At 42.2% G+C, this 24,273-nt stretch overlaps 1 protein-coding gene across 5 annotated transcripts in view; it reads right to left on the reverse strand.

Moving 5' to 3' along the window:
• Tulp4 (TUB like protein 4) overlaps positions 1–24,273 on the reverse strand; it is a 140,313-nt gene that overhangs the window by 95,293 nt on the left and 20,747 nt on the right. For all 5 annotated transcript variants that reach the window (XM_029471020.2, XM_021185717.3, XM_029471019.2 and 2 more), the window contains one exon: positions 14,250–16,226. In XM_029471020.2, coding sequence (XP_029326880.1) covers positions 14,250–14,501 — 252 coding nt within the window. In that variant the 5' untranslated portion in view covers positions 14,502–16,226. The remainder of the gene's footprint in view (positions 1–14,249; positions 16,227–24,273) is intronic.

Below are 24,273 nucleotides of genomic sequence, written 5' to 3' on the forward strand. Positions count from 1 at the left end.
TAGCATATTCAAGGCCAGGCTTCAGTCCATGATCCATGACTCAAAAAAGGGAGTGGGGAGAGGTGGGTGGTGAAAGAACACCAGCAGCCTGCTGAGCTCGCCTATTAGGGACATTCCAAATCTATCAGCAGACAGGTGATTGTTCACAACGATGGCAGCCAACCAATGTGACAGCACATGATAGAAACGTCAGCTCACTTAAGTACAACAAAATATACTGCCTGGACCTTACCTATTTAGTGATGACTTAAGTCACTGTTCTACTGCTGCAGGAAAGACAGCATGACCAAAGCAACTCTGATGAAGGGGTTTTAACCGGGGCTTGTTTACAGTTCCTGAGGCGGAGTCCATTACCATCATGGTGGGAAACATGGCATGCCACCTTAGTGCTGGAGAAATAGCTGAGAACTATACCCTGATCTCAGAATAAGCACCTAAACTTACTAAGACACTCTATTAGTGCCCCTTGACTGCCATGAGTCTCAGGGGAGCCAATATTATGCCTGAGTGTAGACAGTATGTCCACTTGGGAACGCCTGCCCAGTAAGAATACAGCAGCAGAAGAGTATTCCCATGGCATGCACATGGGTGGAGGTAACACTCCTCGGGCCCAGAAGAGAGACTGTGAAAACCAAGGCCTTCATGGGAAAGCTGCACTGCTCAGATAATGTTCAGTGATGACTCCCAAAGACTGTCCTCACTCACCTCTGACTCTGAACCCCACCAAGTCCTTCTCTGGTCGTGGCTCTGCCACAGCATAATGCTGAGGGCCCTGGTCAAGCTCACCTTCCAGCCTACAAGCATCATTCCCTACAAGGTGTAACTTAATGTGGCTGGACAGTGTCACAAAGATGAGCTAGCCCTCATACATACGGTGCTAAATTCTCTACAGGACAGGAAGAAAATGGCTAATTACTCTGTTGTGCAGCAGTTTACACTCCAGTCAAAGAAACCCAGCAGATACGCTACTCAAACATGTGTTTCAAAGTGTGCTGCGTGAGAATGTCCATGAGGACACTAGGAAGATTAACCGCAACACCGTATTTACCAACCATGCTGCCTTTAAGCCTATGCTTCTTAAGTGTCCATTTCTGAATGTCATTCATTTCATTTCCAAGTCTGATTTGCATTTCAGTCCACCTAAGTCAGCAATAACCCTGTTGTTTGTTACTGCTGGCTAAATTTTGTCTTCCTCTAATAGGTTGTGGACTGCATAAAGGCAAACAAATACTGTTCTTGACACCCACCCTAATCACTCCTTGATTCTAAGGCAGATTCTTGACAGGCCCGCAGGAAACCATCGTCCTGTATACTTTGGCTTATGTGCTGTCAGAGGAACAATTCAAGCTATCTTCCCTGACCAATTAGAGCACTGCCTTCCTGGGATCATCAAATAGTTCAAGTCTGATCCCATGACAAACACAACATAATACGACTCAAGCCCAATACTTTTATTGGGGAAAATATGGTTGGCTTTTATGTTTTGATCTATAAGTAGCCATGAGGAAGCCTGGCAGTAGTGACGCACGCCTGTAATCCCAGCACTCGGGAGGCAGAGGCAGGTGGAACTCTGTGAGTTTGAGGCCAGAATGGTCTACAGAGTGAATTCCAGGACAGCAAGGGTTACACAGAGAAACTCAGTGTTAAAAAGCTGAGTGTGGTGGCGCACTCCTTTAATCCCAGCACTTGGGAGGCAGAGGCAAAGGCAGGCGGATTTCTGAGTCCTAAGCCAGCCTGGTCTACAAAGTGAGTTCCAGGACAGTCAGGGCTACACAGAGAAAACCTGTCTCGAAGAAACAAAAAAACAAACAAACAAAAAAACCTAAAGCACAAACAAACCAGAAGGCTGCTGCCCCAAGTGCAATCACACTGAATCAGCCTAAGAAAAAAAGCTACCATGCAGAAGAGAGCAAGAGAGATACCACGTGCTGTTGTCTCAAACCTGACATCCTTGGGTGTTTGTAAACACTTCCATGAGCCAATTATTCTTTTTATGAGTTGTCTGAACCAATCTTAGTGGTTGTTTGTGCTTGTAATAACATATATTATAATTAACAAAATCTGTGTTCACCTTCTTCACCTCAACACCAGGGCAGGTAGGGGAATGTTAACATATAAGAAGCTATTCTTTTAAACAAGCTGTAAATTGTTTTGGATCAAAATATTTACATACACAATTTTATTTCAATAATAGTAGTAATATGCACATAATACTCGTAAAATCTCAAAACTTTTAAAATTAAAAATGTAACGTTAAAACAATCATAATGCATTTATTAGAAAAAAAACATGAAAAAAATCAACTTTTTAAGCATAAAGCTACTACAGAGAAGAAACTTTCTGTAAGTAGAAGATATAAATCCTTGCAATTTTAATGCATTTCACATTACTTAAAGCACTGGCCTTTCCTTCCTGATCAAGCCAAGTCTCTGCTGCCAGCTGACTACTACAGCACCACAGGAACTTACAAAGATGGGGCTGCCTCAACAGGCACCTGGCTCTAAGCTACCTCCCCCCTCCTCATTTGTTTATTTTTTGGTTTGAGGAGAAAGGAGAGTATTGAGAGGGGTGTTGTGTCAATCAGGTGGGCCTGCTTCTTTCTGTAAACTCCTCCCAAGTCCTGAGTTTACAGGTGCACAACACCATATGCCCAGCCTTGGGCCATATATTTAAAAACGAAAATGGCTCTTTTTTTCCCATAGAAGAAAGTAAGTTAATGGTTAACAAGTCTCTAGTGTTCCCAGTAAATGTCCTCCAAGTTGAGAATGGATTTTTAATAATTAGATTGTCTATTCTTCAGACATAAACTAGTAGACATGATATAAGCTGAACATTAACTTGGCAAAGATATTACAATGGCACAAGAATAATGTGTGAAGACGTTGAACGTTTTAAACATGTCTTTCAAGTTGCAGGCACAGATCCATGAGAAGCAATCCTCAGTTTTAGCTAATCCATTCTGTATCAAACATACCCCAGAGTAAGCAACTTACCTGATAGAGACTCTGAAGACGAAGAATATTCACAAATATATTTAATTTTAAAGGAAAAAAATAAACAGCCAATAGTCTAACCTTTCTAGGAATTGTAATCAGGAAGTAGAAGATACTGGAATACAGAACCTGAAAGTTGGTAAAGTTCTTAAAGACCATCTCATTAAAAGATTAAGTTACAACTCGGAAAGGAGGTGACATAAAGTCACCAGTCCAGTACCTCTAAGAACTGCAATAAAACCGAACTGTCTTCCTACTGGTTCCCTGACCATAACGGGGATGACAGACAGACAGACAGATAAGAGTCTCTGTATAGCTATCTGGCTATTTTGGAGCTCTCTATATAAACCAGGCTGGCTTTGAACTAAGAGACCTGCTTGCCTCTACCTCCCAAGTGCTAGGATTAAAGATGTGAGATACCACACCCAGCAAATTGTGCATCTTCTAAAACTGCAAATAAGTGACTCAATATTATTTTCAATTTCAGTTGCACAGGGTCACTCTCTCCTTCCCTCCCCCTAGATAACACATTAATAGGTGGTAAGGTAGAGACCGTCTTTCACACAATCTCTAACAGCAAAACATATTTGTATTTAAAGGTCTATTTCTCATTACTGTACTGTCTCCTTAACATGAATTAGAGAGAGCAACCTAAGGTTTATAACATATAATCTCTCATTTCAAATAACAGTTCTGCAATGAAATGAAACTCTATAACACTAAGGAGCCTTGTATTGGAATCTACTCAAAATAGTGGACTCAAGAAGACACTATCTTTTTTTTTTTTTTTTTTTTTGGTTTTTCGAGACAGGGTTTCTCTTTATAGCTCTGGCTGTCCTGGAGCTCACTTTGTAGATCAGGCTGGCCTCGAACTCAGAAATCCGCCTGCCTCTGCCTCCCGAGTGCTGGGATTAAAGGCGTGTGCCACCACGCCCGGCAAGAAGACACTATCTTAAACAAAGTGACCAAATAACTGTCAAGACTCTCAAATGAGTGACCAGCCTTATGGGCTACACTGAGAAACTAATGAAATGTTTAAAAGATGTATCTTCACAATTATCTCACTAATTAAAATTCCAAGGACCTAAATGGTAACGTCTGTGTTCTTGAGTTTAAGACAGGCGGCCTGGCTGCATGTCTGAGCATGCTTCATTAGTGCTTGCTGTAAGCTAGCCATAGACACAAGACTCTCTGATGAGTACAAAGTATATGCTGACTTTCTTACCAGCAGTGCTCTTGAGTCTACTTATAAGCTACAAGTAAATATGCATGAATTCTTCTATAACCCACATTTAAAATAGACTTTATCCCATCCACATACTAATCAGGCACAATTCTGCTTAGCTTCCAAGAGCAAATGAGACCATATGCATTCAGGGTAGGATGACCAAAGACTAAAACAGGTCTTTCCAACTCTGATTCAAAACTGGGCAATAAAGCCTACCACATTTGACAATGTAAAAAATAATAATAATAATAATATGCATTTTTATAGATGATGCAGTAAGTAAAGACAAAATTGTATAAAATATTAAGAGAAATACTTGTTATATATGCCAAAGATAAAGGACTAATGCACAAAGTCCCCAGTACACAAAGACTAATGTTGTTTTTGAGGCAGGGTCTTATGTAATCCAGGCTGACCTCAAACTCATATTTTTGCCTCTTCCTCCTGAATGCTCATATTACAAGTATATTTTATAGCCATACCTAGCTATAAACAACTTATAAATAAAAGCTGAGACATTTGAGGTATCATACACAGCATGTACAAAACTCTAGTCCAATCTCTGGCACCAAAAGTTAATAAAGTAACCAAAATTCCTAAATGCACACAGATGCGGAGGCCAAGCGCAGCGGTCCACACCTTTACGTAATGCTGGCGACTTGGAGGCTGCAGAGTTAGAGGTCGGCCTGAGCAGCAGAACAGGAACTGAAACTCACAAGGTAGAAGAAAGGGGGGAGCTGGACATTTGAAAAGAAAAGGAAAAACAACCACTTTGCTCTTAAAGAGAGACATCCCTTACAAGCTCAGGGTCCCATACGGGAGAAAACAGATGAGGCCTTTTTCTTTGAGACTGGGTCATTTCTATTAACATACTTCTAAGTCCATTCATTTTTCTGCAAATTTCATTTTTCTTTACAGCTGAATCATTTTTCACTTTGTATATGCTCCACATTTTTCTTATGCATTCATCTGCTGATGTATATCAACAAGAATCGCAAAGGAGTGAACTAGCCTAAGGAACTATCTATAATAGACCAAGAAACAGAAAAAGGTTTAAAGAAAAGACATGTATTCCCAATTATCTCACAAATTCAAATCCTAACTTCCTAGATGGTAATCTCTAATATGCAGATCAAATAACAAGAAGCACACTCAGGTAAGCGTGGCTGTAGTGTGAAACTCAGAGGAGGAGAGGGCAGTGTTAGGTGCACAGGCAAAGGGCGACTGAGTCACCCAAAGACAGGAAGCTGGCTTCCTCGCTTGTCATAGGTTTCTGCTTGCTGTCTTTTCTTTTTTCATGGCAGACACGGGAATTCAGCTTTCTGGGGATCTGTCGTTGTTTTGTCAACTTGACACAAACCTGTACATATCTGGGATGAGAGCTCACTTAAGGAGATGCTTCCAACAGCCTGGTCTATGGGCGTGTCTGGGGGGACATCTTCTTGGACTGCTGATAGAGAAAGGCCCAAACCACTATGGCTTGTACCATCCCTGAGCTGATGGGCCTGGACTCTAGAGGGAAAACAGCTGAACAAGCCAGGGGAAGCAAAGCAGTAAGCAAGAGTTCCTGTGTGGACTCAGTTTCAGTTCCTGCCTTCAGGTTCCTGCCCTGACTCACCTCCATGATGCACTGGGACCCAGAAGTGTAAGCCAAGTAAACCCTTTTCTCCACGAGCTGCTTTTGGTTATTACATTTGTCATGTTTTTAGCAAAATAAACAAACTATAACAATACTGAAGTAGGGGGGGAACCTATTTTTGTAATCCAAAGAATCCAACCTGTTGCAGGGCTTCGGTGGTGGCACACGCTTTTAATCCCAGCACTGGGGAGGCAGAGGCAGTAGGATCTCTGGGAGTTCCAGCCCAGCTTGGTGTACATCATGAGTCCCAGGACAGATAGGGCTCTGTAGAGAGACCCTGTCAAGGGAGGGAAGGAGGCAGAGAGGGAGGGAAGGAAGGAGGGAACGAATTTAACAGTTTATACATTGTTAGACAAGTGCATTACGAGGGAGAAAAGAGGATGCCTTGAACTGGAAGCACTTCAGGATGAAGAGAGGTCTCTAAGACAGAGTTTCTCTTGTATTTTAGAAGATCAAACCTAACTAGGCCAAGTGGAAAAACAACATATGCCACTAGGTGATCCCTAAAACAGCAACCATGAGGAAGGGAAACCAGACCTAGGTGCCGGAAGGTACAACAGGCACACACAGCAGTGCTGTCTGAGGCAAAGCACAGATGTCTGGGTTGGAAGCTCAGAGTCAAGTGTGTGGGTAACTCTACTGGAAATATTATACTATGGCACAGTGAACTCCCACAGTCTCCCTTAGACCTGCCCATCCTCTGCTCATCCCTGGGCAGCTTTGACTTCTGGACCAAAAATAGAATAAAACAAAACCACCACCCCCACCTCATAAAATATGACACCACCACCAACTGCACTAAGGATCCGCTTTGGCATGTAGTCCTAAAGGGCTGAAATGTCTACTAACAGTTCTCTGTCCACTGGAGGCCGCAGGTCAGGCTCTGCTGTCATGACAAGCAAGCAGTTGCACAAGCTCCCTACAATACATACTCAGGAGTGCCTTATACGTAAGAAAGCAACATGCACTGGGTCCCCAATATCCTCAGAACCCCAAACTGCGGGTGGAACTGACAGCAGCCTAGGCCTTCTCGGTGGACCCTGCACCCCTCAGCCACCTCCCAACCCCCAGCTATTGCAGTCCTCTCAGCTCGCACTCCTCTCCTCCATAAGCACTCACCAGAAGACCTCACTAGCTCCACTTTCTAGCCACCCAAGGAAATGCAAAATGCAAATGAAGAAAACCCTAAGAATTGTTGCAGCCACAAACCAGAGAGTGTTGGGGAAACTCACCCATATCTCTAGGTTCTTGTGTCCCAGAGCATCGAAATGCACCAGGGACACAAAGATATCTGTAGAAACAGTCTATAAACAAGGACAAAAACACTCCAAGAATTAGAGTTAGCTAGTGACCTGAGAAAAGACCATAAGGCCCAACTCCCTTTACAGGTCATTTTCACAGGGCCTTCCTCTCCCACTGTGTGCCCAGCAGTGGGCCTTTCTTTGGTTGGTTACATCAGCAACAGGTAGGGAGAGGTTTCCAGTCCTCTGCAAATGGCTTCTTTCACTGTCACCTTTGATGCTGAGGTCTTGAGTCCCTACTCCCTACCACAGGCTGACAGTGCATCTGAGAACCCATGTTTTTAGAATAAACAAGGAAAAGAGAGGGGAAAAAAAAAAGGAAGGAAGGAAGGAAGGAAGGAGGAAGAGGGTGGCAGGTGTGATATAACCCCTGCACTGGAGGAGCACAAGCATAGGATTTCTGGGGCTTGCTGGCCAGCCAGCCTAATCTAGTATGTGAGACCCTGTCTCTAAAACCAAGGTGGACAGCTCCCTAAGGACGAAACTTGGGAGTAACTTCTGGCTTCTACACCTAGATAATACATGCAAACACACACAGAGAATTCAAACAGTTCAGTAATACAAAATCTTAAATTTTACTATTTTCAAAATACTAGAAAGTAAAAGACACTAGACTCCAAATGAAGTAGAAACAAAGGGAATACCCAAGAGTGTGGTTACAAAAAGAAATTCTGGAAATCAGAGGGCAGCAGGCCAGTGGGCAACTCTAATTGAAATGCACAAATGATTCCCAGGTGGAGGGCTCCAGGGACCAAGTCAGGACACTTGAACCACAATGGGGTCATTCTGGAGATAAATGCACTAGACACAATACTAATCTCTGTATTCACATCTGCTTTCTGAACCTTTTTTCTCTGAAAATGATGACTTTTTCCCTCCCACAGACAACTGTTCCTACTGCTCTTTAGCTGCCTGTGCCTGGCCCACTTGACACCAGTCTTGCCCTCCCCTATTCTCCAGCATTTCACTTAACTGTCCAAGGCCCTTGTTACTGCCATTCACAACCATCACTATCTCTCTGCTCACCACAGTATCTCATTTTACCTTATGTCATATAGCAGGAAAAACAGACAGAAATAAATTCAAATCCCAAGTCTGTCATCATCTAGCCCTGTGGCCTTAAGGAAGATGTCTAATCTCTGAGCTGCACGACCTTAGACTATATAGGAAGGTAAATATTAAGTCATAGGGAGTTGTTATAAGGGATAAAAAGTAATGAACATAGAACACACGAAGAACTATGAGCATATCAGTCAACTGTCATCAGCCACATTATACCCACCTGAATGGTAGCCACTGTGATACCCAAGTCATCTAGGCCCGAACAGTTCCTGTTTCACCACTGTCTAGCCAAAGCCTTGCAGGGTCCCACTCAGTGTGGACCTTCAAATAGTTCAGTCATTAAAATCAGCTCAAGGTATATAACCCATTCTCTGACTTGCCCAGAAAGCTTCTCTGAAGACACAGGTTCACAGATACCATCCTCCAACTTTCTACAGCACTCGATAGTGATTAGCCCAGTACGACAGCTATCACACACACGTCTTCAGGCATGGCCTTATAAAGGAAGGCAGTAGAGTTAAGTGTGGCAGTGTTTGAAGTTATATTATCATGCATGTACATGTAGGAGCATGTGCTTCAGTGGACACTTCTGGGAGCAGCGCTCCCCGTCCTTCACTGTGGGTCCCAGGGCGCACAGGGCAGCGATGGTGCAGTGAGTGCTTTTGACCCCTGAACCAAGAGCACAAGTGGGACGAGCATCACTAACTATCAAGAGACTCTAAGAGACAAAAGCTCTGTGGGCTTTGCTGGCTTCAGTACGGAATGGAGTTGATTAGTTAAATTAGTGTATACATTACTAAATATTAAATACTGCAAAGTACTTCTAAAAGTTCTCAGTGCCATAGTAAAACCCTTCACCTTGCGTGTATTCTAACCTAACAGCTAAAAAAAAAAAACAAAAAAACTGTGAGTTTGAGGTGTATAGAACAAGTTCCAAGACAGCCAAGGCTACACAAAGAAACCATGTTTTGAAACAAATCAACAACAAAGTGTTTTCAGATCTTCTGTCATCCTTGTGCAGAGCAGGTGTCTGGTTTGAGTCTTCACCGAAGAGCATGACAGAGCCATAAAACTGAATTTAAAAGATTGTTCTCATCATCCAGACATTCCTGTTCTTTCTGGAATTGTGATACGCACTGTGCAGTAGTTTTAAAAAGGAAATAAGAAGTACAAATGATTTTTTTATACCTTAATAACTCTTGGGAAATCTGAGTATTCCCTACCATGGACTTCCTCTGGAAACGTACACTTTGTAAACCCTCAAAAGCACAGGGGAGGCTCTTCCACAGGGGAAGACTGCTGTGCAGTCTGATCTACCACTCGGACCACATGATCCATCTGTAAGGCATTTTCTCAACTAGTGATTTGTGGGTAGTACCATCTTGGGTTGATAGTTCTAGGTTCTATAAGAAAGCAGGCTGAGCAAGCCATGAGAAGCAAGCGCGTAAGCAACACCTCTCCATGGCCTCGGCATCAGCTCCTGCCTCCAGGTTCCTGCCCTGTGTGAGTTCCTGTCCTGACTTCCTTCAGTGGTGAGCAGCAATGTGGAAGTGTAAGCCCTTCTAACTAAGGTATGACACAAAGGCAGGTGAGTTAATACATCTCGAAGGTAAAATTATAGAAGTATATTGCTGGCCCTGCCAGCTGAAAGCAAATTGCTTCTGGTGGTCCTTATGGACAGGTACTGCAAAAAAGGCTTTTGCTAAATCAATAGCTGCATACCAGCAAATGTGTTAATTTGCTCGAGTATAAGGACTCTCCATCTGGTACAGCAGCTGCAATCAGTGAAAACTGATTTAGTTTTCAATAGTCAACTGTCATTCTCTGCAACCCATCTGTCTTCTGCACTGGCAGGATAGGAGAGCTAGAGAGAGATGTGGTGGGAATCACCACCCCTGTATCTTTCAAGTCCTTGATGGTGGCACTGATTTCTGCAGTTCCTCCATGGATACAATACTGGTTGTGATCCACTATTTTCCTTGGCAGAGGCAACTCTAAAGGCTTCCATTTAGCCTTTCAAACCATAATAGCCGTCACTCCACAGGTCAGGGAACCAATATGAGAATTCTGCCAACTTCTAAGTATATCTATCCCAATTTCACATTCTGGAAATGGGGAAATAACCACAGGATGAGTTGGGGACCTACTGTGAGTTGAACATCAGATAAACTCCATTAATCATGTGGTCTCCATAAGCCTCTACTTTAACTGGAGGACCGCAATGTTTCTTAGAATCTCCCGGAATCAGCATCTATTCAGAACCAGGATCCAATAGATCCTAGGAAGTCTGATTATTTCCTTTCCCCCAGTGTCCAGTTGTCCTTGTGAAAAGCTGGAGATCCCTCTGGGGAAATGCTAACAGTAGAACTAGGTGTCATATCAAGATTCTTCCCTAGGGAAACTTGGCAGCCCCTTTATTCCAAGGATTCTGGGTCTGCATATTGGCTCACGTCTGGAAATTAATCCGCTGGCCAAGATTGTCTTTTGCCATGATCCAATGTAGCCCTTTTTCATTTGTTAGAGAAATTTTATGCTTACACAGATCAAACAGAAATGCAGTGGGCTTCTCATCTATCTCATGTGTGGAGACTCCATGACTGGTTAGCCAGAGCCAAAGGTCCGTGTAAGTCAGACCACAATAAATTCCCTTTGCCTGTGTTGACCATTATGGGTTAGGCCATTATGAACATTGCTTTGTCTATACTGCCCTTTACAATAATTTCAATCGCCTTGCCTCTGTGGATTCAGCGCTGCCACCTGGCCCCTGCTACCCCGGGGCCCAATTAAACCCACTGCATTTAATTCATCCAACTGAGCAGCAGCATCCCCAACCCTAAGGCCTGGCAAAAGGAAAAGGACAACAAAGCTCTTCACATGTGTTGGTGCCCCTCTCACCAGTTTGTCTCTTATAGGATTCATGAAGGGCACATCTTCTGGGCCTTCCCATTGTGGAGGACTAGGTTTTACACAGCATACTCTAGCATTGCAATTTCCTTGAATCTGAAATTTTTCCTTTATCAACACTAAGCTAAGGGATATCAGGCATCCCCAACTCCTTTTCAGTTAGGCCATCTTTTAGTAAACAGAATTTTTGACAAAATTCTGATAAAGAAAAACATTTAATTAGGGTTGGCTTACAGTTTCAGAGGTTCAGTCCATTATCATTATGGCGGGAAGAATGACAGACAGCATCAAGTTAGACATGTTGCTGGAAGAGCTGAATGCTCTACGTACTGATCCGAGAGGAGGCTGGTTTCTGTGACACCTTTCTCTTTAAATTGTGCAAGCTTCTATATTAAACCTAGAAATTAGTAGCTGCTCAGTCCCACAAGGCTGGATCTCAAAGAGGCATTTTCTCAACTAAGGCTCCTTCCTCTCCAATGACTAGCTTGAGTCAAGCTGACACACAAAACCAGCCAGTACAGGATCCAAAAGCCTTGTCCTACAATCCCAAAACCTGCATGAATAGACCATGTTACCCAGACTGAGAGATCTGTGTGAGCAGGCTACACTGTGTGGAGATTCATACCAATCTTATTACGTATCTTTTAAAACAGTAACCAAATTATGCTTCTGTGAGATATTTGTTTTGTGTCCCTACTGTAGTAAGTTTGATAGTATCTGTAAAATATAATTCTTCAAAGTACATTGTATAAAATTTCTAAGAATTAATAAAAATATTATACACACACATATATATAAAATTCCTGAATTTGTATTTTTAGTAAGAAAAGTTCAAACTCACAAGGAAGTTTTAAGTAAATTAAACTCACACTGAGAAGCAGAATCTCACCCTGGCTTTACAACGGAAACTTTCCTATTTTGATGTAAAATGGTATAACCACGTTGGAAAACTATTTGGCAATTTTTACTTTTAAACACATGCCAATGCTATGACTCAGAAATTCCACTTTGTGAGTGCACATCTCTACCAAAAGTTATGCACTGTACATGAATGTTCACAGCAGTTATAAGAGCCAAAAACTGGAAGAAATCCAAAATTCAAATGTTCATCAACAGAATAGTGTGTACTTATATCTATGGAAAATAACACCAGTTTAAAAGAACAGTCTAGGGCTGGTGAGATGGCTCAGTGGGAAAGAGCACCCGACTGCTCTTCCAAAGGTCCGGAGTTCAAATCCCAGCAACCACATGGTGGCTCACAACCATCCGTAACGAGATCTGATGCCCTCTTCTGGTGTGTCTTAAGACAGCTACAGTGTACTCACATATAATAAATAAATAAATCTTTAAAAAATAAATAAATAAAAATAAAAGAACAGTCTAACAATGTATACAACAGGGATGAACCTCAGAGATTATAGTGAGTAAAACAAAGTCTGACAGAGTACATAATGAAGAACATGGGCTGGCCTTCAGTGAGGGTACACCTTATTCAAGTACCTCCATCAAAGACCTGATGGACAGTACACCAAGGGGCATCTATGAGGTGAAAAGGAAGCTCTCGGGCATGTGCAGTGAACCTGCTAGAGCCTTGATCTGGGAATCTAAGTTTTCATAATTATGAACAATAAATTTATGTTATTTATAAACTACCTGATATAAGATATTTTATTACAGCAGCAAGAATGGACTAAGATGAGTATAAAGTCTGAAAAGGAAACCACAGTACCATAAGTACTGGAATATTCCATAATTGATTAGGTGGGAGTTTACATGTAAGACAATAAGTTATATTGCTAAATATGAATGCTGAGGTCCTCCCTAAACTACTAAGTTGGAACATAATCTAAAGACATGGCCTTTAATAAAAGGATTACGTCATGGGAGCAGAGGCCTCCTGAGTGGGACTGGTGCTCTCACAGGGGATCTCACAGGACTTCTCACCCTGTTCCGAATAATCTCAGTGTACATGTCTTCACAGAACCCTATAAACTGGCACCCAGACTTCAGACCGACCTCCAGAACTGTGGGAAACAAGTCAGCATTGTTCATAGACTACCAAATCTATAGCATTTAGTTATAGTGGCTTAAATAGATTAAGACACATATATCAAAAATATTCTTGCTTTTCCATAACCATCTAATGACATTTTTTATTTGTTTTGTTTTTTTGTTTTTTTGAGACAGGGTTTCTCTGTGTAGCCCTGGCTGTCCTGGAACTCGAACTCAGAAATCTGCCTGCCTCTGCCTCCCGAGTGCTGGGATCAAAGGCGTGCGCCACCACGCCCAGCTCATCTAATGACATTTTAAGATACCTGAAATCATCATAGATTCCTCATAAGAAATATTCAAATAAGCGACTGAACAGTGAAGCATATGCTCATAATGTTATACAAATAAACACTCAGCAAGAAACTATCAGCCAAGGTCCTCTTTTAAACACAGCAGTTAGCACTTAAGCATTCCTCAACAAATAGTACAATAAACTTCACATAGAATGGGGCTTTAGAAGTCCAGAAGAACCTGTGTACAGATTTTGTATAGAACACACAAAACATTACAATAGAGCCTACACAGTGTGAAAACATCATGGATCATGACAAATTAATGAATTCTTTTACCTCCAAGATACAGGTTAGGTGTTAAGCTATCAGCCCAGAAACACACTGGCTGAACACTGAGGCAAAGAAGGCAACACCACTCTGATTTTCACGCTGAGCCGTAAGGAATGGAATAGAACATACACTTCATCAGGCAAACCAGAAAACTACCAAGCAAGCTAGGGTTATCTAGTGTGACTCTCCTCCCACCCTACTCAGAAAGCCCTGCACCTACCCCACACTGGGCATCCCCCAACAGTTGCTCCCTTCAGAGACGCAGCAGCAACTCTCAGGAGGGAAGAAGAAAATGGAAAGAGGGGACGAGTGACTTATGAAAGGACAGGGCACTATGAACTGTGCTCACCTTAATATCTTTCTTGGCAGCACACAGGAGACAGAATTTACAGTGCCAAGTCTCACTACCATGAAGTCTAAGAAACTGCAATAAAGATTGGGGCCAGGAAGGAGGCTCGAGAAGAACACTAGAATGACCACAGAAAATGCAAACAGATTAGAACTCACCTCACTGTTGTGGCCTCGAAGGTTGAAGTTTATTCTCTGTGGTGTACTCCTATCTCTGCGACAGTGACTCGAGGTGAAAGTCACTCCCACCACACCTCGCCCATTGCCTGTAGCCAACCATCCTTCTTCATAGTAGCGCCTTCTGCACACAGGCTTCTCCTTCTCACTCTTGGGGACACGCCCTTTCCAGGACAGGCAGAGGATGTTGGAGTCGCTGCAAAGCACAGGCCCATGTTCCACTGCTGCATACATACTTTTCTCAATGAAGTATTTCACTTTAAAAGTACTGAGGAATTTCAAACCAAGTTCTTTTATTGGCTTATTTTTGTGGCTGGGCTCCGTTGGTTTGGTTTTTTTCTCCTTTAGTTACAACTGATCTAGAGTCCAATTAGGTCAATAGCTTATAAAGATCCACCAAATGCATAGTGAAAAAACTCCTCTATAAAAGACGTCAGTCGGCTAAGAAAGGTAATGCCTAAAAATACACAGGTTCCGTTCTCATTTTCAAGTTCTTAGGGGGAAACCACGCTAATCCTTTGGAGAAAGAGCTGTTAGTAAGTGATAATGAAGAGGCAGTTCTCTTCGCTTTTACTCAGCCTCGTTATTCTCAGCCTGAGATTCCAGGTTTTTTTTTGTAATGCGATTCCAGAGACAAAGGGTTACAAACACATAGATTTCAAGTAACTTAAGGCGGTAAGAATTCCTCTAGCTGGATTTCTCTATTCAATAGTTCAAATGCAGAGAGTGATCGCACAAGATCATCTTCCCTCTGAAGCCACCCTCTGGCACGTTTTCTGAACTAGGCAAGTTTCTGCTGTCCAGCTGGAAAAGGTTGCTTAAGGGGAAAGGCACACTAACGTGCAAAGTCAGACCAGAGCTCATGCAGACAACGGTCAAAGTTTTAACAAGAAAATCACTCTTTCCCCCACTGCTCACAGCCAGAAGCTTCCTGTCTCAAAGCCTGGCCCTGTGTCCCTAGGAACACAGGGCTTCCTAGAATGACTCCTCCAAGGGCTAGAACACCCCTCAGTGCCATAGAGACAGGAGCAAAGCCCTTCCCTCAAGCAGAGGTGGAGGCCTGCGGGTCACTGAGTATGAATAAACTGCTATCTAAATGGACCAAGTAGTGTCCTCAGTTCGGTCCTACTTCCTGCTTACACAGACTCGGGCTGCAGGCTTCTGTTTCTCCTTTCTCTAGTTTCTCTGCTTTTGCACTCATAAAAATCATGTACTCTTCTCTTAATGAAAAAAGCAATCTTAGAATTGTGTCTATTAATTAATCCCCCTCTCCGATGGATGCAGGCCTTTAAACCAGCCACCTAGGTGTGTAGCAGAGCTCTCCAAGATGTACCATCTCCCAAGACCGGTCCAAGCTTTACCAAAAGATATCTTCCTGTTCACCTGCAAGCCTGTTCACATCTTTGGACCAAAAAAGGCTTTTCTTGATATTTATTTTGTAACTGACAGTTCCAATTAGTATTTTAAAATGGCATATATACGCAGAAAAGAAAAAAGATAAATAATAAATAAAAAACTTCAAATAGCTGAAGACAGAAAGGAATCTGTTCCTTTTCAGATCAGTCCCCTCACTCCTGCTACAGCCACAGTAGAAGTTGCTGAGCTTCAGTTCAGAGTTTTAACGTCTGCTCCTGCTTTACACTGAGAGGGATTCTTCAGGTTTCATCTGTACAACGTGTTCTTCTGAAAACTTGCTTTTGCTTATGAACACGGTAAGGAAAATCTGACATTAGTGACAGACTGACTCCTGACCCCAACAGTGTAAGGTGTTCCAGCTGATGCTTAATCTTCACCAGTTGCGAAATTCAGACCGTCTTCGTATGGGAAAGTTTCTATGTAGAGAAAGGGTTTTACATAGACACACTCTTCAAATGGCACTTGATATGTTTGTTTTCCCGGTTAATTCAGGAGCCATCAGATTATTCATGACTGGAAGGTCCTGGATGGACTCTTACAACTCTGTAAAACAATGACAAAAAAGAGGATATGTGTATATATATTTTTTTTAAAGTAGCAAATCAAAGTTCTAATAAATAAGTACTGTACCTGAAACTAAAGACTTTTTACATTACAACTATCTGATAAAGCCACTGATTGTAAAATTCAGGTAGTGAATGAATAGGAACTTAAGAAAACGTGACAGGAAGAGTCTTCTGCCACATACTATCACATCAAACCTGTCGATGACATTGCGCTGTCCTTTCTAAAACTCTGGGCTCTCAATATGGTACATTCCCTTATTGAAAACTTGGTTTGAACACGCTTTCTCAAAAGTGAAACTGCAGAGAAGCCCAGAAAAGCTAATAGACCTGTAGGGTTTTGTTTGTGTTCTCCATCATTGAAGGATATTCCCTGTTTCTGCCGCCGGCCACGCCTTGAGGAAGGACAGCTGTTTACTCAGCCTTCGACCTTTCTACTAGCTACAAACTCCTACATCAGTGCTTCTCAACCTCCTTGACGCTGCAACCCCTTAAGAAGTTCTCATTTTGTAGTGACCCTCCCAAGCATAAAATTATTTTCATTGCTATTTCATAGCCATAACTTTGCTATGGTTATGAATTGTAATGTCAATACTTATATGCAGGTAGTCTTAGTCAGCACTCTGAAAGAGCATCCCGACACACAGTGAGAACCACTACACTCGATCATTCTTTGCTGTCTTCCCTGTGTTGCTATTTGCACCAATTTGCAAAGACAACAGTGATCAAACTGTCACTTCTATCAAGACTCAGAGAAGTGTAACTGCAATAGAAGGAGTCTTTTAATGCCAGATTGTAAGGCGTCTTTTAATGCCAGATTATTTTCACAACTGTCCTTCTTAGGATTACTAGTGCTATAATGAAACACCATGACCAAAAGCAAGTTGGGGAGAAAGGATTTATTTGGTTCACATTTCCACACTGCACTTCATCACTGAAAGAAGTCAAGACTGGAACTCACACAGGGCAGGAACTTGGAGGCAGGAGCTGATGCAGAGGCCACGGAAGGGCGTTGCTTATGGGCTTGCTCCCCATGGCTTGCTCAGCCTGCTTTCTTACAGAATTTAGGACTACCAGCCCAGGGATAGCACCATCCACAATGGGTTAGATATTAATTAAGAAAATTAAGATTGTGAGCTGCATGGCGGGCTTCCTCACTTTTCCCGAAGCTCTCAGAGCAGCAGACCTCTGTGGGCACTCAGCACTTGCTTGACCTCTGTCCCCAGAAACTAATGTCCCACAAATAGATTATGGAGGCTTTTTCTCTTCTTTTTTCTTTTCCAGTTTTGAGACATAGAGTTTTTCTGTGTAGCCCTGGCTGTCCTGAAACTAACTCTGTAGACCAGAGGTAGGTAGAGTTTGAGGTAGGCTGGCCTCAAACTCAAGAGTCATCTATCTGCCTCTGCCTACCAAGTGCTGGGATTAAAGGTGTGCACTACCACTGCCCAACACAGAAAGCATTTTCTCGATTGAGGTTCTCTCTTTTTAGATGACCCTAGCTTGTATCAAACTGACCTAAGACTAGCCAACAAATGACCTTCATAATAAAAACTAAAATTCTTATTTGTTTCAAAAGCTAAGAAAATGAATTCATAGTGAATGAAATAAGGCAAAGAACATTTTAAATAATCAGGAAGGAAAAAGAACTAAATGACCATTTAAAAATATACTTTAAAATGATATAAGGCCTTAAAAAATAATATAATGTCCTGTACTTGGCACAGCTTTAATTATTATGATATTTAATTTTAAGACTTCCTGCCAGGAGTTGGTGGCACACGCCTTTAATCCCAACACAAAGGCAGGCAGATCTCTGTGAGCTGGAGCTCAGCCTGGTCTACAGAGCCAGTTCCAGGACAGCCAGGGCTAGACAGAGAGACCCTGTCTCAAAAAACAAACCAACCAACAATGACAAGAAAAAGACTTCTTTTTTTTAATGTGTTCATATTAAGCTGGTTTTGCTACCAATTAAAATCACTGTTACACTAACCCTCTAATGAAAATCTACACTGAGGTCCACTCTCCACAACAAACTTACAAGTTGGTAAGTATAAGGGGAAAAATTAGAATATATAAGAAATACGTAATTCTCTTGACTAACATGAATGCTGACTGCCTAGTTACTTAGAAGGTTAAGCACACAGCCCACCCATCTGTCTAACCGTCCGTCCAGCAAGCGCCTCACAGTTAGCTTGTTACAGGATCTCAGGTTTTCTTTCTGACTTAGAGACTGATTGAGTTGGGGAGGTGGAGGAGACATGACGGGCCCCAGGTGGAGTGGAGGAGAAAGATTATTGTAGATAAAAAGGAGAGTCCAGCCTGGACTGAGGAGAGAGTGGAAGGGAGAGGCGGGAACGAGTGGCAACATCTAGGAAGACCAAAGAGAGGAGACAAAATGGTTGGGTTATAGAGGGAAGAGCAGCAGGAGGACAAGCAGCCCAGCCCCTGGGCTGGACAAGTTTAGGGTCGGGGATTGGGTATGGCAGCCAGGAGGACCCACTAACAGGGTGGGACGGAGGGATGCAGGGAGAACACTGAAGCCAGGTGTGCTTTAATATGTTAATAGGCACCTCAGCCATTTGTCCCAGGTTTGAAACCTAATTTCTGGGGACAGAGATTCAAATGCTAAATTTCAGGTCAAGCAAGGGCCAAGTGGCCACCAAGGTCTGCTGCTCAGGGAGCTTCTGGGAAGAGAGTGAAGCCATCTACCGTAGAGCGCAGTAAGAAGCAACACTAAGCTCTGCTCCCAGTCCAGTTCCTGCTAACTCTCTAGGTAACATTCAGCACTTAGGAAATTCCCAGGAAGGTGAAGCAGTAACCAAAAGAAACAAGAATGGGCTGGGGGGCTCAAACAGTTTGTGAAGTGCGTTCCATCTGGTCTGTCAAGTATCTATGAGTGTTTGAATCCAAGCTTCCAGAAAGGTACAGATCAGAGACATAAACTTAAGTTAGCCACAAAAGCAAGGATGAGGATGGAGAAACAGGTCAGTTGGAAGACAGTCCAGGAATGAACCTGTGGGAGAAGTCGTCTCAGTGCTTGTGAGAACACGCCAAGAAAACAACACAAGAATCCTGTGACCTCAGTTTCTTCAGAACATGGGATTGCTCTTGGAATGCCTTTTATGCTTCCCCCTGGTGCAGTGGAGAGGAGTGAGTTAGACTCAGATTACTTACTATTGCTTGCTGTTGTTATTCAATTAAATATTTGAACTATCTTTCACATGCCTCTATGGAAAGACATGTCCCACTGATTCTAGAGCGGAGACACGGATCTAGTGGTAAACTCTAACTTTCCACATCAGGTAAAGGTGGAAGATGCAGCTAGGGAGTCTAAGAATAAATGAGAACAACCACAGCAGACTTAAAGAGGAAATGTTTCCTGAACTGAGCAACCATCATAAGCACAGGCTGAGCTGGCACTGGGAACAAACAGGTCAGTGGAGTCTAGGCCCTGATCCAAGCGGCACCAGCACGGTGGGAGAAGACAGGCAAACTAACTTCTCTATGAAAAGATCAATGCCACAAACATTAGCCAACAAGTACTCAAGGCAGAGCTGAGAGAATATTGATGCAACTATGTGCCTAGATTGGCAGTGCAGCAACAGTAAAGCAAAGAAAAACCTGGGCCAAACAAGAAAACTTCACTGACTTTGGTTTTTGCCTTAATTAGAAAAAGTTAAAACCTAGTGTTAAGACTGAAGATAGGATGGAGAGATGGTTAGTAATTAAGAACTCTGGCTGCTCTTGCAGAGGACCTGGGTTCAATTCCTGGCACCCACAAGTCAGCTCACAAATGTGTACAACTTAGAGGACACACTATTCTGGTTTGTGTACACATAGGCACACTTGTGGTACATGCACATACATGTGAGCAAACACACATTATTTTAAAAAGTGGCCAGGACTAGGGAGAAATTTCAAGGAAAGAAAAGAAAAATCAAATTATATTGCTTAAGTTAGAAAAACCTCAATGCTATGGATTAGAATAACATACTTAATAGAAACAATGCTTTATGTCAGACTCTATTTAACTTCATAATCATTTTAACTTTTTTTTCCACATCTATATCTATAAGCAACAGAATGGGCTTAAAGAATGAAGGAAATAAGAAAAGGCCTCCAAATAAACAGTGGATCCTGGAGAGGCCATCCCGACCACAAAGAAGCAGCAGGCTGTGCAGCGGCTGGGCAGGTGGGCCTCGTCCAAGCTGAGATCAGAGTGTCTCAGACAGAGAGGTCAATGCTTTCCAGACTCGGATAGTCAGAGGCCCCTAATCTGAAAAACCCAGAAGCTGACGAGCTATTTTCAGATTGGGCTGATCACCCTACACATCAGCAGCCAGATCCACTGGGCAGTGACCTGCTTCTCAGGCTCCCCCACTGGATCTTTCTGTGACTCTATTCTCTAGGGAGAGAGAACATAAAACAAACATATGAAGGCATTACAAGTAATTGCCTGGCTGCAGTAAATGTTGGACATTGCTATTGTTACTTTATAGGCATTCTACCATTTATAAAATCTGGACTAAAATAAAAAGATATCCGAAGACTATTCACTCTGCTCTATTCTAAACGCAGGGTACAGAATAATGCAGAAAGGAAGGACCACTCCAATTCCAACTAACATACAAGACATAGCACTTCTTCCTGGGTGGCCTTAATATGATGGTGAATTACTGAAGCAGAAGCTAGCTGAGCAAGATCTAAGGATTTCTGCATCACCTTCACCTTCACAGTCTCCTACAGATAACACAACCACTTTACAAACACTTACATCAAGGCTCAAAGATTTTAAGTGAGGTTTTCAGAACTCACCAGTCTATGAGTAACAGAAGTAAAATTCAACATCTCACGCCAATACCCATACTTTTCCACTGAACTACACTGCCAAGATGAACAATAGTCATTTCCACTCTGCACCCATGTGGTTGTGAAATAGGAAAGGCCATGTGACTATCTGATGAGAATAAAAATGAATCAAGATCAAATCTGACTGTTCTCAGGCTCCAAAATATCTAAAGGAAATAACAAATGACTTAAAGGGAGAAAATAGTGAAATCTCAAGAGTGGCAGTTAGGAGCTGGGTCATTTTTAGATTCTAAATCATTATGGCATCATATTTTGAGGTCTCTTTTGTTTATGCTATTATATGAAACTTAATTTAGTTAAAAATAGAGTTACGTCTGATTCTTAATATTTACTGATAAATCCACTCTGTGTATACAGATGCATGCCACTGGATTTTTTAAAAAATAAAATCACAAAACGACGCTCAAAGAGAAATAACCAACAGCCAAAGGGAATTTACTTTAAAATGACAACGCCACAGATCTGGAAGTAGCTTCCCTGCACTCATGGTCACTCAGCACACTGTGGGTGTGGCCTGCACTCATGGTCACTCAGCACACTGTGGATGTGGACGACAATTATTCTCCAGTTCTGGTTCGCCTTTCCAGAAAATAATTTGGCAAAATGGAGAAAGTGATTAAAATCAACACTGGCAAAGATAAAACTAAGAATCAACCAAAGATGCTCACAAAATGTGCTATTCAGTATCATCCCAAAGTCCAGTTGGTATATTATCACAAGGTGAAAAGTCATACAAAAGTAGGAAGTACCTAAAATCACCTTTATCTACATGTATAATTAATAGATAAAAGAATTTAATGAAAACATTTTAAGAGAGTTAAGTAAGATTGGAAAATGCAACCGCTAAAGTCTAAGTCACCTTTTGTCTGTCCCCTAAACTGTTCTAAGTCCTTAATACTCAGAGTGATACTATGGACCCTTGGACTGAGAAGACGGCTCAACAGTTAAGAGCACTTATTCCTTCAGGAGAGCTAGCTTCAATTCCCAGCTCACCAACATCCATAACTCCAGATTCAAGACATTCGATGCTCTCTTCTAACCTCCCAAGAGTACCAGGCATGTGCATGGTACACAGATGTACATGCAGGCAAACTCTAATACACATAAAATAACCCTGCCTCTAAAAGTTTAAGAGGCAGGCACCTTGGGAAGTGATCTTCCATGACACTTCATCCTCATGACAGAGGCTCCAACAAGTTTCCTTGTCCCTTTCACAATATAAAGATACTACAAGGCACAGGGCTCCTAGACACCAGGACTCCTCAAGTCCAGCAATGGGAACAATACATTTCTATTTTTCAATTACTCAGTCTAGAGAGTTTTGTTATAGTAATGGAAGGAACAAAGAGAGTAAAACAAGAGTAAGTTCAAGGTGACAAATAAGCCAGTGTGTTTACTAGTCCCTCCCAATTTCCCACTAAAATGATCAGGAATAAGAGAAGAAGATGCAGAAAACAAAGAGACCATGGATGGGCCTTATAAATTACTAAGACAAACGTAGTAAATAAGATCAGCCTGACAGAAAAATACCGAAGAGCCTTGATTCAGCCAAGCAAGCACACTCCTCGACCAACTACCTCATTACACAAGGGCTAGCTAGCTATGCCACACGCCACAGAGAAGCAGACTTTAACTCCAGCAAGCTTTCTTATACCAGTGACAGCAGTGGGACAAGGGGAGGGGAAGCAGATCTGCAGTTAACTGGAGTGGTCCACAACGAGATGACTGGAAATCAATACAGATAGCCTCAGAAAAGCAGTGAAATCCCCTAGTGATCTGCAAGGCTCACAGATGGCCACTACTAGGCATGGCAGAGGACCGGCAATCCAACTGTGGGCATTCTGGATCCTACCCTCCCACTTAGTGTAGTAACCGTCTCAGAGGGAAGTGGAATCTAGCTTTGATCATTCTACAGAGATGAGAAGGGCTTTGCTTTCCCAACTGAGTATGGCATGATGACACACCAATCTGAAGAAAGGCAACCACATCTTCCAGCTATCCTATGATGTATTTACTTGACGACAATCTACCTGTTTTCACAAACTCTAACTACGGAGTGCCTGCTAATGATGGATGATGGAACATAATATGGTTCATACATAAACAGTTACTCTCCAACCTTAACAAGGTAGGAAATTCTGGCACATGGTACAACATAAACTCTGAGAACACCAAGCTAAACTTGAAAGCCAATCACAAACTGTTAAGCATGCATGAGCAAACACTAATGTGAGGTACCCAGAATGAATCGGGAGGAGGTTAACAGTATTCAGCTCCAATTTTAATAAAATTATAGTATTGCACGGTAGGGCACCTGTGCAGTACTGTGAACATAGTATCACTGAATTATATACTGGAAATGGTTAGAATAGTATATTTTATCAATGTATTATTTATCATTTATCAACATATATTTATCAACAATATAACATATCATAAAACTAACTTTTTTTCCAAAAAAGAATTATGAAAATTACATAAAATGCCAGGCTTGGTGACCCCAGCACTCTGGAGGTTGAGGCAAGAGCATCATGAATTTGAGAGGCCTGCATAGTCTACAGAAAACTGTTTCAAAAATAAATTAATCAACAACAGAAATATAAAAACAAGAAAAATACTTGTGTTGTGTCAAGCTTTAAATTTCATAAACACAGAACTATTTATGGTCTTGATTGTAATTATGAAAACAGAGGACAAAATTCGAGAGAATGCTATATGTAAGCATTATGCTAGTGAGGACAGACATGTGTCCGCTGGGCATAACAACAGCGTGTACTTAGCCAACTCAAGCCCATGTTCCACCCAAAGCCCACCAAAGAAAAGGAAAGTAATAGAAATGTGAGGTTTTGCTATTTTTCATGCTTAAACTGATAAAAATCATTGATAAGAGTACAAAACAATGAAGCTCAAGCATCAGTCACCACAAAGCTATCCATCTCTGTTCTTACTAAGAGGGAGGAGACAGGCTGAGCGCAGGACAGGCTTCAGATTGGCAGACCAGGAAACTCGGCCTATGAACTGGGCAAGTCCAAGCAAGCCCAGGCAAGTCAGTTACTAGAAAAACCCCAGGCTCCAACCCCCACGCCCCAGGAACTGCTCTGGAATGCCCAGAGATAGAGTAAGATAAAGCTCACCTACCCAGGAATTCCTCAGCTACA

The sequence above is a fragment of the Mus caroli genome, unplaced genomic scaffold (genome assembly GCF_978045245.1).
Source record: "Mus caroli unplaced genomic scaffold, Mus_caroli_1 scaffold_18, whole genome shotgun sequence".
NCBI classification, from domain to species: domain Eukaryota; kingdom Metazoa; phylum Chordata; class Mammalia; order Rodentia; family Muridae; genus Mus; species Mus caroli.